Below are 14,337 nucleotides of genomic sequence, written 5' to 3' on the forward strand. Positions count from 1 at the left end.
AGGAGGGGCGACAGTTGGCCAAGATTATTCGCGATGTAGCCACGTTACGGATTATAACGTTTACGCGAGCGATTTTATTGTTAATATTTTATCAGTGTCAGGAAGTTACGAGAATGTTGTTAAGGTTCAAACAAAATACGAAAATTTAGCTAAAACTATGTTTCAATATCTTTCAACTTTATACCTTCGCTGGTATATGACGAGACGCTTGTATAAAATTTTATGTCACTCTAAATTCCGAAACCAAACATAGAGATTTTAAAATCCTTACAAAAATATACACACATAAAGCAATAGAGAAATTATACCCAAATGGACCACACCTTTATGAAATGGATGTAAACATTGCAACATTTTATATCGTTACGTTTTACCATGCGGGTTAAAATGTTACAATTTAAATACTGTCAATAGAGATATTTATCTTGGCACAGGCACAGTCTCATGTGCAAAAATCAAATATATTTTTATTTGTCCGCTATTGAGTAACGCTGTCCATTAGTCGCAATACATTACCAGTCACCCTTTACAGGACTATAACTATCATGTGAGGCTATAAACCTTGCCCCGATTAACTTGTAGCTGGCCACACGCACGACATGCCCATTGTCTGTTCTAATGTACGTTTATTATTTTAGGCTACATTTGAGAACGCTATCAATTTAATTTCGGACAACTCTGGCATATGTTTCCTGTTATGAAATTATTGTTTTGATAGTGGCCGGTTTTCGACGCGTTGGGTTAATAGAAAAGCGTAGTTTTGATTGTAATTAAATTATTGCGGTTTGTTATTTTGGGTCAGCGCTCCTTATTTTATGTTTATCAAACGCTCACAATCTATCGGGTGATGACGCTTTACGCGTATATTCCATTCGAGTCATTAAATCGTCTTTGTCGCTCGAAGTTTCCATCGCCATTACCATCTGTTCTGAAAGGAGCGGGAAGCAGACACCCTTTCTCGCCGCCGATGCATATTCCTGATTATTAATGCTTGTTTTTTGTGTCTTGCTCCATTGTTTCGCACCTAATGGCTGTACGAAACTCAGGGCATGCGTCGGGCGGAATCGCTGGGGTGATGCTCGCCCTAAGTGGAGCAAACAACGAACAAAGACATCAAACAAATGGGTAGTGTTTTAGAGTAATTACGGTTCACTTCCGTGCGAAACGAGAGGTGTTCAGCTCTCTCCCTGCACGCGTAATGTAGGTAGGCGGCCGTGTGTGCGATGAATCAAGAAACTAATCATTTATTATTACTCCCCTTTTTGTTGCGTGTCGTTGGAAATGATCACAACATTTCGTGAACTTGTGACTGGTGAGCGAAGTTTTTATGGTTTTTACATTTGAAATTAAGGTAGCGTTTCATACGTGCCATGCATTAAAATGCGTCTGATATGAGCGCGTCGGATAGTTTTATTTACGCAAGCAATAAAGACATAGGCGTCACGTCACGCTCGACGTTTACGCTAGGTAGCTGTGCTCGTAAATTTAATATGTCATCTCTTATATTAAAGCGGTCGTTAAGCTAATAGCTGCTCCGGCTCGCCGCACGACACTGATAGGGTGATGCCGAAGCTTGTTTTGAATAATAAAAATGCCTTTATTGTCTTTGAAGAATTGTCTACACGACAAAAGCATTTCCCAACGGCTGCACTCCTTTCGCTTGCTTTGTCAGCAATCAAAGTGTAAATGCGAAATTAAGTTTTTAATTTCGACTTGAATCCGGCTCTAATTTTCTTATACTTCCGTATAACCAAAACTCTTATGAAACATGTTTTTAATATTATAGTTATTGTTATATGTGCAAGGCATAGTGACCACACTGCATTTGATGGTAAGTGGAGTGGAGTCCAATAGAATACCGACTGACGAGCAATGATTACCCCTCAGCAATTGATACAATTATGCCGGCCTATTGGCGCCAAATATACACAAGCTGATCATGGAACCTGATTACGTAGGCCACTACATTGGATTTCCAGTTTCAACACCTTCTGTACAGCGATCGCTATCCGTTCGGATATAAAATATATCCTACCACCAGCAAAAAAATAGAATATATGAACGTCCCCCGCTGGCATAATTATTTATCGTGTTACATTGATTTTTATAAAAACTCAGACACATGCCAAGGTACCGAATATATTATTAAGACAAACTGATGTTCAATAAGGGTTTATTAATAATTCAATATTGGCGTGCTGAACAAATCGAATCCTTTGTTCAGACTACAATCCAAGGTAAAAGCAACGTATGATTTCGATACAAAATCCGTCTGTGTATTGAGTTTCATCAAAATCAAATAAATAATTCCGATGTAATCGAATATCAAAACTGTAACACTTGGAATATTGCTACTGAATTCTTATTTCACCAGCCATTTCTTGACTGCTATCCGAGTTCACTTCTATAATTTTCCTACGATATGAAGCAGTATTGTAGTGATATGATTGACCCTATCTTTTGGAACATATTTGTGAATGTATTTACTTTTCGTGATATTTTTATTGTTATATAAAACACCTATCAGTGAAGCAAGCTTGTTAGTCCCCCCGCCTCCCGTGACCACGAAGGCTGCAAAGTCTTCGAAACGTCGGGAGAAAACTAAAATAGTAAAACAGCGACACACTAAAATAGTAAACATAAGAAATCATTATTCCTAATATATCTTAGCTGATGATAAGCAAGTGTACACCTTCAGAACATAATACCATGAACTTAGTCACAACTCATAAAACGAGTATTTTACGTTTTTCCGCGCGACTAAACACACTCTTCACCAAATATTGGACTTTGATTACGAATTTAATTAAAACATTAAGACTTCCTGAGCGCTAATTGTATTTAAAATTATTAAAGCAAAGAGACAGGCAGGCTGTAGGTGTTGCATTTTGAAACATAAATACGGGGCCTCCATTAAAACGTTCGCAACAAATTCTCGTCACTCCATTACGTCCTTACACATTACACCCTAATTGCTTCCGCTTACCATGAATTTAACAACAAAGCGAGCCTGAAACTGCGAAATTAATATATCGTAGTTTGGATTTTCTATCTATTCCATTCACGACAGCACCTGTGTTCATGATCGTACGCTTTAAAATCGCGGATACGAATGGAAATACGGGCGTACAATTGCAAAATACTTCGAGATGTATTTCGCTGGAAGTAATCGCAACGCCGATAAAACAGATTGCAAGGTATCCGTTTATTATTCATTGCTCGTGTGACGTCTAACTTTCATATCGGAATGTTTATTGCTATAAAGGTGTCAAGTTAGTGTAAAAAAATTGGTCTTAAAAATTTGATTTGGATATCTTATAGAATTGAAATACAAAAAATGAATGTAATTTTAATATTTCACATCTGAAATCAATTAATTATGTTTTACATAATATTTCGTCATAATTGCTATTTTATTATTGACATGCTTATTTAAAATCACATTTAATTATTCAACGACAACATACAGAAATAAATGTAACCCAACTTTGAACTTATTCGGTAGATAAGAGAGTGAAATTTATTTTTTAAGTTCCTGCGCAACACACATCGGTATCCATCACGTCTAAGTTACAAGTTCGTAGATCGGCCAAGTTTTACGAATAAGCAACTTTTACTGCGCATCGAAAACCCGACGGATTTTATTTCGCCAGTAACGCGTTACTTTTTATTGAACATTTAACTAATGGTGCCGCGGAACAGTGTGACAGTACACTCGATGATTCATACTCGCCTCCTTTTTTTGGGCACGCACAGTGGTATCGCTTTTCCTATTTCCCATGGTTTGTTTTTGGACACGCTGTCTAAACAAAATACAGCTGTATTTTGCTTAGGCAATGTTTTGAAAACGCTAAAGCTGTTTCAGCTTTTTCTGGCAATTGTTGGGGTTTTTCGAATTTAGAATGATAACCACATAACACCCGTGACTACTGGAAATAACGATTTTGGTCATTGTTTATTGCAAGCGGTAGATAAATGTGCTCACCCATGAATTTCTAGAATATTAAAGAAATTGCGTATAAATATTTCAAAACTAGTAGTGGGAAAATGGAAATTTGTTTCCCATCCTAGTTCTGAGCGTTGCAAAAGCCGCAATGATATAAATGCCTTTACCATTGGTTTAAAAACCCTCTCCTTCTTATGTCTAATGATTTCTAGATACATCATGTGGCCAAAACGACATAAAAAATCTACCCAGTAGCGATATTAATTTACAATTATGCCAAATTAGTCGCGGAATTATAAGCCCTTCGAAAAAATGCAATAACGACAACCATCCAACATCCATCTCGTAAACATCGAAAAGATACGAGTTTCGAACATTTTTCTCGCCGATCGTGCATGAGGCAAACAAATGGTTTCCGTTTAGGAAATAACACTAAAAGTAGGCACATTTGAAACTGCCACTTAAATCTTGGGATCCTCAATAGCCATTTCTCTCAGCGTCTTAACACGCGCGGAGGGCACTGGATGTATCCATGTCGTTACTGTGTTAAATAGGGGCCTACGACGGCAATAATTTTGTCTTCAATAGATTTGATGATGGGGTAATGATACGTTGAAACGGGTCACGAGGGTTAGAACTTTGTTTCGGAATAATTGAATAGTTCCGTAGATATACTGTACTGGATCAAATCTAATTGGGTCTTGTAAATCATTTATTAGAAAACACTTAAAATCAACATACAGTTTAACTACAATGTACTTCTTAAACAACAAATAAAACTTGAAGATTTATTTCGAAAACAAAGTCAAAAAGTGTCAAACAACATAGAACGTAGAACGAAAGTACATTGTACAAAGTAACCACGAACCACCGACGAGTATGCGATACATTTGTATGGATATTCGGGGGTGGCCCCCTCCCTTCACGCGGAAAATCAATCACATGTTCGTACACAGACGTGATTACCATAAACTTCCCGTTCTAGCTGGACCCGGCTTCTTCTAAGCTCTATCGATTCGTCGGCGCCCATTTTTACGCCTTCCATATATCAGAGCGCTGACCGTCCCTTTTCATTGAAACTTGCAATTTTGAAGTTGTGGGATCGAAGATTTAGACGGATTTTGTCTGGTCCTCGAACAAGTTTTTATTCCAAAATGGCGCGTAGAATGAGTATGAGCGATCAATATCGCACTTGACAAGTTTTGAACTTTACGCTTTGAGTTTTAAGATCTACAGGATTTGTGAAACTTTTCACACTTTAAAACTAGTTGTTTGGTTCAAAAATGTTTTAAATAAGACACTTGAATGTAAAATTGCGATTAATGATATCTAAAAGCAAAGATTACCCTAGAAACGGTAAGAAAAATTACCCTACACAAATTGCTAAGACGATAAAATCAAAGAAAATAATACTTATCACGTTAAGGTGACTTGTAATCTTTATACAGATATCTAATAATCCACGGTGTTAGTACACCGATTAATTAATGTTAATTAAAATAAATAAAACCTAACTCACGGCCCCGTTGGGCCTAAAAATTACAAAGTTTGATCACAATCGGGCGGCAATCACTACTTGAACAACTACCTAATTTCCTATGTACGTATATAAATTTAATGGGTATACTGCTCAGGGTACACGGCACGCAATTTCACATGACGCAACTAAGTGAAGTCGAACGAAAAGACGTAAATTATGGCTCAACAGGCCTTTCCGGCTGTTAACGATTTCTACAGTAAGTTAAATTTGAAGCGTGAAAGAAAATTAATTAATCACACATGGTGCAGGAGCGGGCACACGTCGTTAACTCGAGTGGTGTGTGTGTGTGTGTGTGTCGCATTCTATCATTACACCTCCGACAATGTGTTCTATTCAAAGTTTTTACGACCCGCCCATACCTGAAACTTAACTCAGGAACTTACAATATTATACGCCACAGTGTAGCCAACATGTAGAGTCCCACAAAAATATAAATATGTATTGTGTATACGTATTACCCTTTTAATTTTATTTACGTAGCATAATAATACACTGAATACACATTACACATAATGGAAACCTCAATGTGGCTAATAACGAAATATGATATTCTCATCAAACGTAGGTACCAATTGTGTTTACGAAAACCTCCTTTGTTACATTGAAAAAGGCAAAACATTTTCAACATACGTCCTCTGTGTAACAATCCTAATAAAATCACAAGAAGGTACTTTGCGAAAGAGTTGACTGTCACGAGCGTCGGTGCCGAAAAATGATTCAGCCGTCATAAAATATCGTAAGAAGCCGCGCGTAATTGAAACTGTGCCGCTGCGTAGGGAGACAATAAAGTAGTGAGTGTGTTGAAGGCACCGCCATCATCAATAAAGGCCATACGTTAGGGCTGGGCGGTTCATTACTGCGCTCGGCTCGGCGTCTCCACATTCCCATTACGGGGAGTTAGGAGACGCGAGCGGCGATAAATAGCGGCCAAGAAGACCTGCTTTATTTCTCTTGCACACAATTTCATTTACATTAGAGGTGCTGAAGCAAGTCTCCTCCTGAGAGTCATATGAAAGTCGCGTACAGATTCATGCAAAACAAGTTACGAGCGGCGGGGCCACGTGCCGCAGACCTTAATCTAGTCCGTAGTGTGACAAGGCAGCGCCGCCGCCGGCGCCCGGCGACCCTCCGCGCCCCCCGCCCTGCCCCGCCGCACCACGCTCCAACCTACTTAATTACTACTAATTGCTACAGCTTATACATGTACGTGCGTCATAAACTTTCTCACCGCTTGTTATTAATTCTGAATATCACCTGGATTTGTCCTGTTTGCTGTTTTGCTTGTTTGTATCCGATCGCTGATTGTACATTCTCTTTCTGCGTCTGATCACTTTCGAATATTGATGGTGTATGCACTCGTTTAATAAGTGGATGTGAATGATTGCAGAACCAAGCGCGGTTAGAGAAAAAAGCGCTTTGATGAATCAGAAAGGCCAAAGCATCGCAGCAAACATCTAATTTACAAATTGAAGCTGCGTTAACATGGCACGACCACAAACGGCCGACGCGGGCGACCAGCTTGCAATCTCATACCGTTCCAACACCGCACACACCCAATATATCGTTTGCAATTTTATTTGAATTTCTCCGAGGTATTTTCCGGAGCACTTCAATTCGTACATAGAAACACTTTTATAAGGTTCTCGTTCCATTTCTGGCTAATACACAAATTTCATTATACTTTTTGAATTGGCTAAACGGTGCGGTCGCCATCTCCGCTGGACATTGGCGCTCGTTATATTCTTTTTCCCTGACGCTTAAGTGCCCTCTTAAGCGTGATACGAATTAGTTAAGCAGCGGCTGCACAGTAATCGTGTTTGCTTACAATTGCAAACGGTCGCTAATACTGCTGAGTAGCTGCCAATACACACATTGCTCGTTTTGCTTTCAGTTTAATTGCTATTTTTGTTTGTTCCACACTATCAAATAATTGAATAAAGGCTGTTTATTAGTTTGTACGCTAAATGTTTGCTTTTATATTGACTAGTTTTGGTTTTTATTTTATTAGTTAGTACGTGTTTATAAGTATAAAACACGGTCAAAAGTTCAAATAACCTACATGAGAAACATAGTTAACTGAGTAAAACTAGCAACTGGTTCGCTGTTCGACAGCCGGTTAAACTCCAATACAATCGGTATCGCGTTATTTGAAACATGTCCGGCACGATAAAACCTATGATGTTGAACGTCTTGTTACTTTCTCGTAACAAACCACACAGTTGCCATCGAGTACGATCGATTTCCCAGAAATAGCCGTGGGCGTTTGACAGGCTTCCGCGGCGCAATGAATGTTGCAAGCCGCGCGGCACCGTACGCCACCCCTTAATATTTGATGTCTAACTAACATTTCTATGACGGAAAATGTACCGGTGAATTTAAAATTCAACTTCAATGTGACATGAGTATTATTTCCTGTCTTTAGTTGGCTCGTACGCTCTAACGTTCAACTATGTTTACATTTCAGATCGAAGCAATCGTAGTTCAAGTAGAATTGTTTATTACTAGCTTACCTACATAAATAGATAAAGTACGTACTTTACTAAGGAATATCAAATTTAAACCCGTCTAAAAATTTAACGTTTCAATATTTTTTACATTTTATCTCATATTGGATATTTGAGAGAGCATCGAGGCATGAATGTATTTCGAAATTCTCAAAATAAAATGTCTTCAATATAGCAGTGGCTGGAGGGCTATCAGTGAAATGTTGCAGGTAGCGTCGCCTCTTCGATTATATCGAGGTGCGACAGACGACGCGATTCGATCTCTTATATCTGATTTGAATTTCGCGCATTATGGCCCATCAAACTCCGTGCTTTCCTGGCGCACCCTCACAGTAAACACGCCGATACATTAACCGTGTTGAAACAGAAAAAATCGTCCCGCGCTTATCTTATTCCTTTGAACAACAGTTACGTAAATATGGAAGGAGCTCCCGTGGTGCGGCGGAGTATTTCATTATCCGTGACCTGTTGAGCGCGAGATTTGTGACTCATCTGATCCACGTAACCTCGTACACTCGCTGTATGATTTTTTCTTCCGAGTTATCACATTTTCCTGAATACTTACACGATTTTGTAAAGCGTACATACATTCTAAGACTTTGAGCCTGACGCGAATTTTGTTATGATCCTTCGTGCCTCTCAGCTACTCTATGCGGTGTTGTAGTTAAGTAAATATTTTTATCGCAGCAGATATGTAATTCTACTCTCTCACCTAGCCTCCGGTTCTCACGCCCGAGCTTCCGTTTAGCGGCAATCAGGGCCACGCTTGCGACGCTCTGTCAATACGAAGGCGGAGAGGTTTCCCTGATAAACTTATCTGGCACCCCCGCCGCCGCCCCCCGCCGCCGCCCCCCTCCGCCGCACACACCCCCTTTCGTCTCCGTTTATCTCTCACGTATGTTCGTACACTTCGCCCGCACCGCATTTATTTTCGTACAAAGTCGCCCGCCTTGTACTTTCTTGACTTTTTATATCAGTGCGTTTGTCGCTGATACGGTGCGCTTCATTTTTCAAGTTTTTTACATGTCAAGACATCAAAATGTCACTTGTTTGCATTTACCAATTTATATTCGTTTTGGGAACGGCAAATATATTTTACCCTTTTATAAAGTTGTCTGTTTGGCGTGGTGCCCGAAGTCTGCCACAAGTATTTCCAAGGAAACAGAAATAACAGTACAACAAGACAAACGTAAAATCTTATAAAATGCAGTTAACGTCAACACACATGGAAACTATTCGCTGAGGACGTCCTCACATCTAAAAGAAAGTTTTATGATGTACATGCTCGACGGAAAACAATCAAAAGCAAGTCGAGATATTTCAAGGTTACATTCCCTAGTATCTTATTTCAGTAACAAAATTATAATAATGAAACTTACCGTTCGCTATAGTTCTTGTACAGTAATGCAGAGCCATCATTTAACGTAAGTGTCTTTGTTCAAAAGGTCCCCAATAGGTTTCGGGTCGGCAATAATTCATAAGAACCCGCATCCCCAAAGTTATTATACGAGGTAGGGGAATTAATAAAATTCAACTTCATTCTGACTCCGCCTAAATATTTCGGTTTTTTGACTCGCAAACTGTTACTTTATTTATCATTCTGCATATTTATGTCAGCGGGAAAATTCTTAATGTTGAATTAAAAAAACATCAACCGACCGATTGCTTTCTTCAAAATTTAACATTCACTCACAAAGCATTCAGTCGCGATTGTGTTGTAATTTATTAACTTCGTAATTTATTAATTTACCAAAACTCCAAAGTTGTGTTTGAATAAAACGCAAAATCAATTTTGTAAAAGGTACAATTCGGCTCCGAATTTATTGGCATTATTGTTTTACCTTAAAAGGTATTCACTCAAAATCAATCGAGCGTAAATTTAATGACTGCTCGCAGATTGGTGTTAATTCACGTAGCGTGGATATGTTGGACGGAGGTGGCGGCGCGTAAAATGTGGTGTTTTCTTGCGAAACAATTAAATATCTCATACGTCGATGGCATTAGAAGCGGTTTCGCCGGTGGAACGCGCGCGATATTAAGTCGAGATGCAGCGAAGCAGATTTTAATTCCGCTCGGCTAAGTCGAGATCTTCGCGTCGATGCCGAATACCGTTCGGATTGAGTCGGATCGATATATCGCCTGAAGGGCACGCCTACCTAGCGGGGGCTAAATACAATTTACCTTTGTTATTTTTCGTGTCATTAAACTGCGTCGCGATCTCGAACACTTGATCGGGATTGCGAACTTCGATGCGAATTGTTTGTGAGCTTTTGTTTCCCACTCCACTTGCCAACGACGCGACATCAATTAACGTCGAATCCCCTGACTGAATTTTCTTCGTGGCCGTCCATAATATTGTAGGTGGATTTATAATGGAATCATTTTCCGGTACTGATCATTCAGAACTGAATTTACTTTGTTTTATTTTCGCTACATTTGTTAGAGTACAAGTTATAGATAAATTGAATTTTATTGTGTTGACCCGGATATTATACTTTGAATTAAAACTTGCCAATCGATCGATCCTTTACTTTCATTTTGCGATTCGGGTTTTAACTCATCTATCTATATTTAAAACAGTGTTTGTTTATGAAGAAACCATTTCGCATTCCAAAACATTCGTAAAGATTTCCTTAAACTGCTAAATCGCGCATGAATCTCCTTTATTTTTTCCCGACAGTCCGCGCTGTAGCTGCCCTTATTTACACAACTTTTGTAGAATACGAAAGCCCTCATATCGTGCAATGAAGCATGCGACAGACTAAAACTTTGTTTCCCCAAATCGTCTTAACATACTTTGTGTACTCCTACACAGCGTTGAAATAAAATAGTACCACTATCTTGTTTATGTTTTATTACTCGTAATGTGTTTACTGATAAAATACAGTTTCAATTATTGATTCACTCTGTTTACAATCAGTAACAGTTAAGCTGAACAAATCGCCAATCAAAACTCCCATTCAAATTATTAGTTTATACATACAAATAAACGAGTTATATATATCTGATGTTCACCATCTGGATGCGCAAGACTAATACAACGTTGATTATTCAGTCTTACTTCGGCGTAAAACTTGTTGGAAAGACACTCACCGCACTAAAGACTCGCTCACTCACTTCGCCACGTTAATGCAAAAGCACGTAGTTCCATGTCGACGTAGAAAGTTGTGCAAAGTGCACAAAGTGCGCGAACGCCATGGCAAAGCCTTCATTTGTCGGCTTCTGACGTCCGCGTGACAAATGTGGACGCGACTTTATACACCCCGCCCAGCGAACGAGGACATGCTACGATTATGCACCACTATGAAAAATGTAACTGCAAAGTTTATGCATGTCTCGCAAACGGTTTTAAACATTCCCCCGCTAGTAATGAACGTCTCGCATCTCAAGAAAACTAAACTATAAATAATATAGCAGCTCTCTAAAGTCCACTAATGTGTTCAAGTTCCAAGTTAGTTCTTGTTTATCATTCCGAACTTGCTAATCCTAATTAACGGGTACAATTCTTCACATCGTACGACAATTGCGATGCGAAATGAACGTGAGATTGTGGTAAAAAGCTAGTTAAATACAAATCCGAAACGATCTACGGCCGAATTTAATTTAAGCCTATGTTCTTTTATGTAATGTCGGTAGTAGGAAGCGCAAATTTCTATTTCAAGTGGTTTGGGTTAGCGAAGATTGGGTAATTTATATTAGCTTCCACCCCACTGTGGGGTGTGAGAGGAAGATACAAGCACTGAAGAGAGCCATGCTGTTCGTTAAAATTACTTAATGAATCGATTAAACGTACTGTTTAATTATGAGGTACATTAATTCGCGTTGGTAGTTGCCGACCCGACAATTGAATTAGTTTATCGTGTACTAACATCTTTACGTCCAATTTCTTTACCTTGTCCGATAACGCAATCTGGTAGGTGTATGCGGAAATTTGAACAAATTATTATTCAAATGTTGCTCTATAAATAAATATGGAAAACCAAGCGTCTGTAATCTACATAGTATAATGATGTTATATTGTGGTAAGTATCATAGGACTTTCTTTTAATATTTTAATTCAAAAGATGTCTACGTTTGGTTTAGAAGCGGGAAAAAAATTATTCTAAATGCGTTTTCATTATTTAAGGATACAGTAAAACTAAATAAAATCCGATAAATGCAACACAATCAGAATGTATTAACAATGTACTCATATTTACGTTTGAATATTATTTAAGTACTTAAGTTGCCAAAATCCAAACCACACATTCCCACGCGCTCTACATAAACCTCATATCTGGCATTGACAATGATTTTATAATATTACCTAAAGTATCGTACAATCTATCGTACTGTATATTAATTAATTATTCAGTGATAATATTCTCGCCTCGATAAAGCAAATTAAAATTCAATTTGTGACACGAACCATGAAGCATAACGGATTGTCGTCCGATTTTGTCGCCCCGTCTCTTCCATAATTATGGAGTCACTCGGTTTCCAAAAGGTATTTGCTTAGTTCTGCGGATTTCAATTATATCTTTAGCGAAACTCTTTATTAGGACCGATGTCTATAATAATTGCGCCGAATCTCCAAACATTTATTTACATAATCTGAACTCATTTTATTTGGTTACAGGTGGAATGCAAAAAGGCACAACCAAAAGAAGTCATGCTCCCAGCAAACCTGGCGAAGACGAGAGCCGCCGGTCGCGGCGCGTACGGTGAGTTGCTAGGTAGCGCCGTAGCCGCCGGCGCCGGCGGAGTTCGATACGCCCCCTACCCCGTCCACGCGCCAGCGCAGCTCCTAGTGGCGAGCAGTAGCGCGGGCGCGGGCGCAGGCGCGGGCGTGGCGCACGCGGCCGCCTACCGTCGCGCCCTGGCCGCGCTGCGCCCTGCTCCGCGAGCCCCGCGCCCTGCGCTCGCGCCTCTTGCTATTCCTCCACTCGCGTACTCGGTGTCGGAGCTGCTCGGTGCACACGCTCTTGACATCCCCGCCCTCTACTCTCCCCTGAGCCATGCGACGCTACCGACTCCTCTGCCACTCTGATCCACAATCCTGTTCCAGCAACACCCGCACCACCCTTTCTGAGCGATTTGGCAACTCCAATCTGACGAAATATTTTCATTTGCATTCCCCTTTTCGCTATGTTGGCAAAATTTCTCCTATCCATTCCTTTAATTCTCTTACATTCCTTTGATGTCAACCGAACCGAACGTAAAAAAATCACTGTACTCTAAAGAAACTGATAATATACGAAGTGTCTTATTTTTAGTATTTGCCATTAGTGAATCAGTTAGATAGCAGATTTTCGAAATGTGTATAAAAATAAATTAGAGTCAGTTTTATACATATTATGATAATAATTCATATTTAACATTTTAATGAGCAGTAGTAGAGAAACAAACTGGATCAATTTTACGTAGGGTTGATAGAGAGCAATATTTTTCTAACCGGCAGTAGGTGCTTAATGCGATTTGATTTACAATACATACATAGATAGAAGATAATATAGTATTGAGCCTGATATTTTCTCTAATTTCTGAGTAGTTTTAATACACAATATTAATATAGAACCGAAAGGTTCTGCTGATTCTTGCCAGTCTTGCCATGTCCATCCATGAAGTAAACTAAATTGTTAGCGAGCAAACTCTAGTTACGACATTCTAATGCGGATGTATGAAGGTTATTTTAAAATATTTTCTTAAGTGATATTACATTCTTTAGCGATTTTACCATGAATAGCTTCACAGCTCGATGTCGGCTTATCAAAGAATGTTATCAGTGGAAGAAAAGAGGTACCTATTGTATGTGGATGTATATTACCCGTATGACGAGATCTTTAGATAATTTTATTTCACTTAATTTATTTGCAATTGTAAAAAAATATTTTAGGACTTTGATTAAATCTTAAATATTATATTTATGTGTGTTCCTAGTTGAATAATATAGGTAATTTATTTATTTAAATCCTTACTCTTTACATATTTATTTATATTGTGCAATGCCAAATTACGACTTAACATTGTGTTCACTGTTGATTTCTATCTTAGTTGTATATCTTTGGGTATTTCGTAATTAACTTTTACTGTTAGTTTAACAGTAAGGTGTTTTTTCTTGATTCACCCAAACTATTGTATTATGAAAGTAGCTCTCATAAACTAATAGACTTAATTGTACTTATTAACTTTTTAAGTAGGATGGTAGAATTTAGAATAATAAATATCATTTCTAAAATATTTAAAAATGTCTGTTTGTTTAACATGTTTAGTATTAGACTAACAATGTGTAGAATAGATTAACATGTTGAGTAAAAGACACATCACCGTGGCGACAATGCTCATGGTGTTCAAAACACTAACATACC

At 38.7% G+C, this 14,337-nt stretch overlaps 1 protein-coding gene across 5 annotated transcripts in view; it reads left to right on the plus strand.

Moving 5' to 3' along the window:
• The window catches only part of LOC115448475 (RNA-binding protein Musashi homolog Rbp6), a 476,181-nt gene that overhangs the window by 441,246 nt on the left and 20,598 nt on the right, over positions 1 to 14,337 (plus strand). For all 5 annotated transcript variants that reach the window (XM_037439533.1, XM_037439531.1, XM_037439532.1 and 2 more), the window contains one exon: positions 12,609 to 12,693. In XM_037439533.1, coding sequence (XP_037295430.1) covers positions 12,609 to 12,693 — 85 coding nt within the window. The remainder of the gene's footprint in view (positions 1 to 12,608; positions 12,694 to 14,337) is intronic.

This window comes from Manduca sexta, chromosome 17 (assembly GCF_014839805.1).
Source record: "Manduca sexta isolate Smith_Timp_Sample1 chromosome 17, JHU_Msex_v1.0, whole genome shotgun sequence".
NCBI classification, from domain to species: Eukaryota; Metazoa; Arthropoda; class Insecta; order Lepidoptera; family Sphingidae; genus Manduca; species Manduca sexta.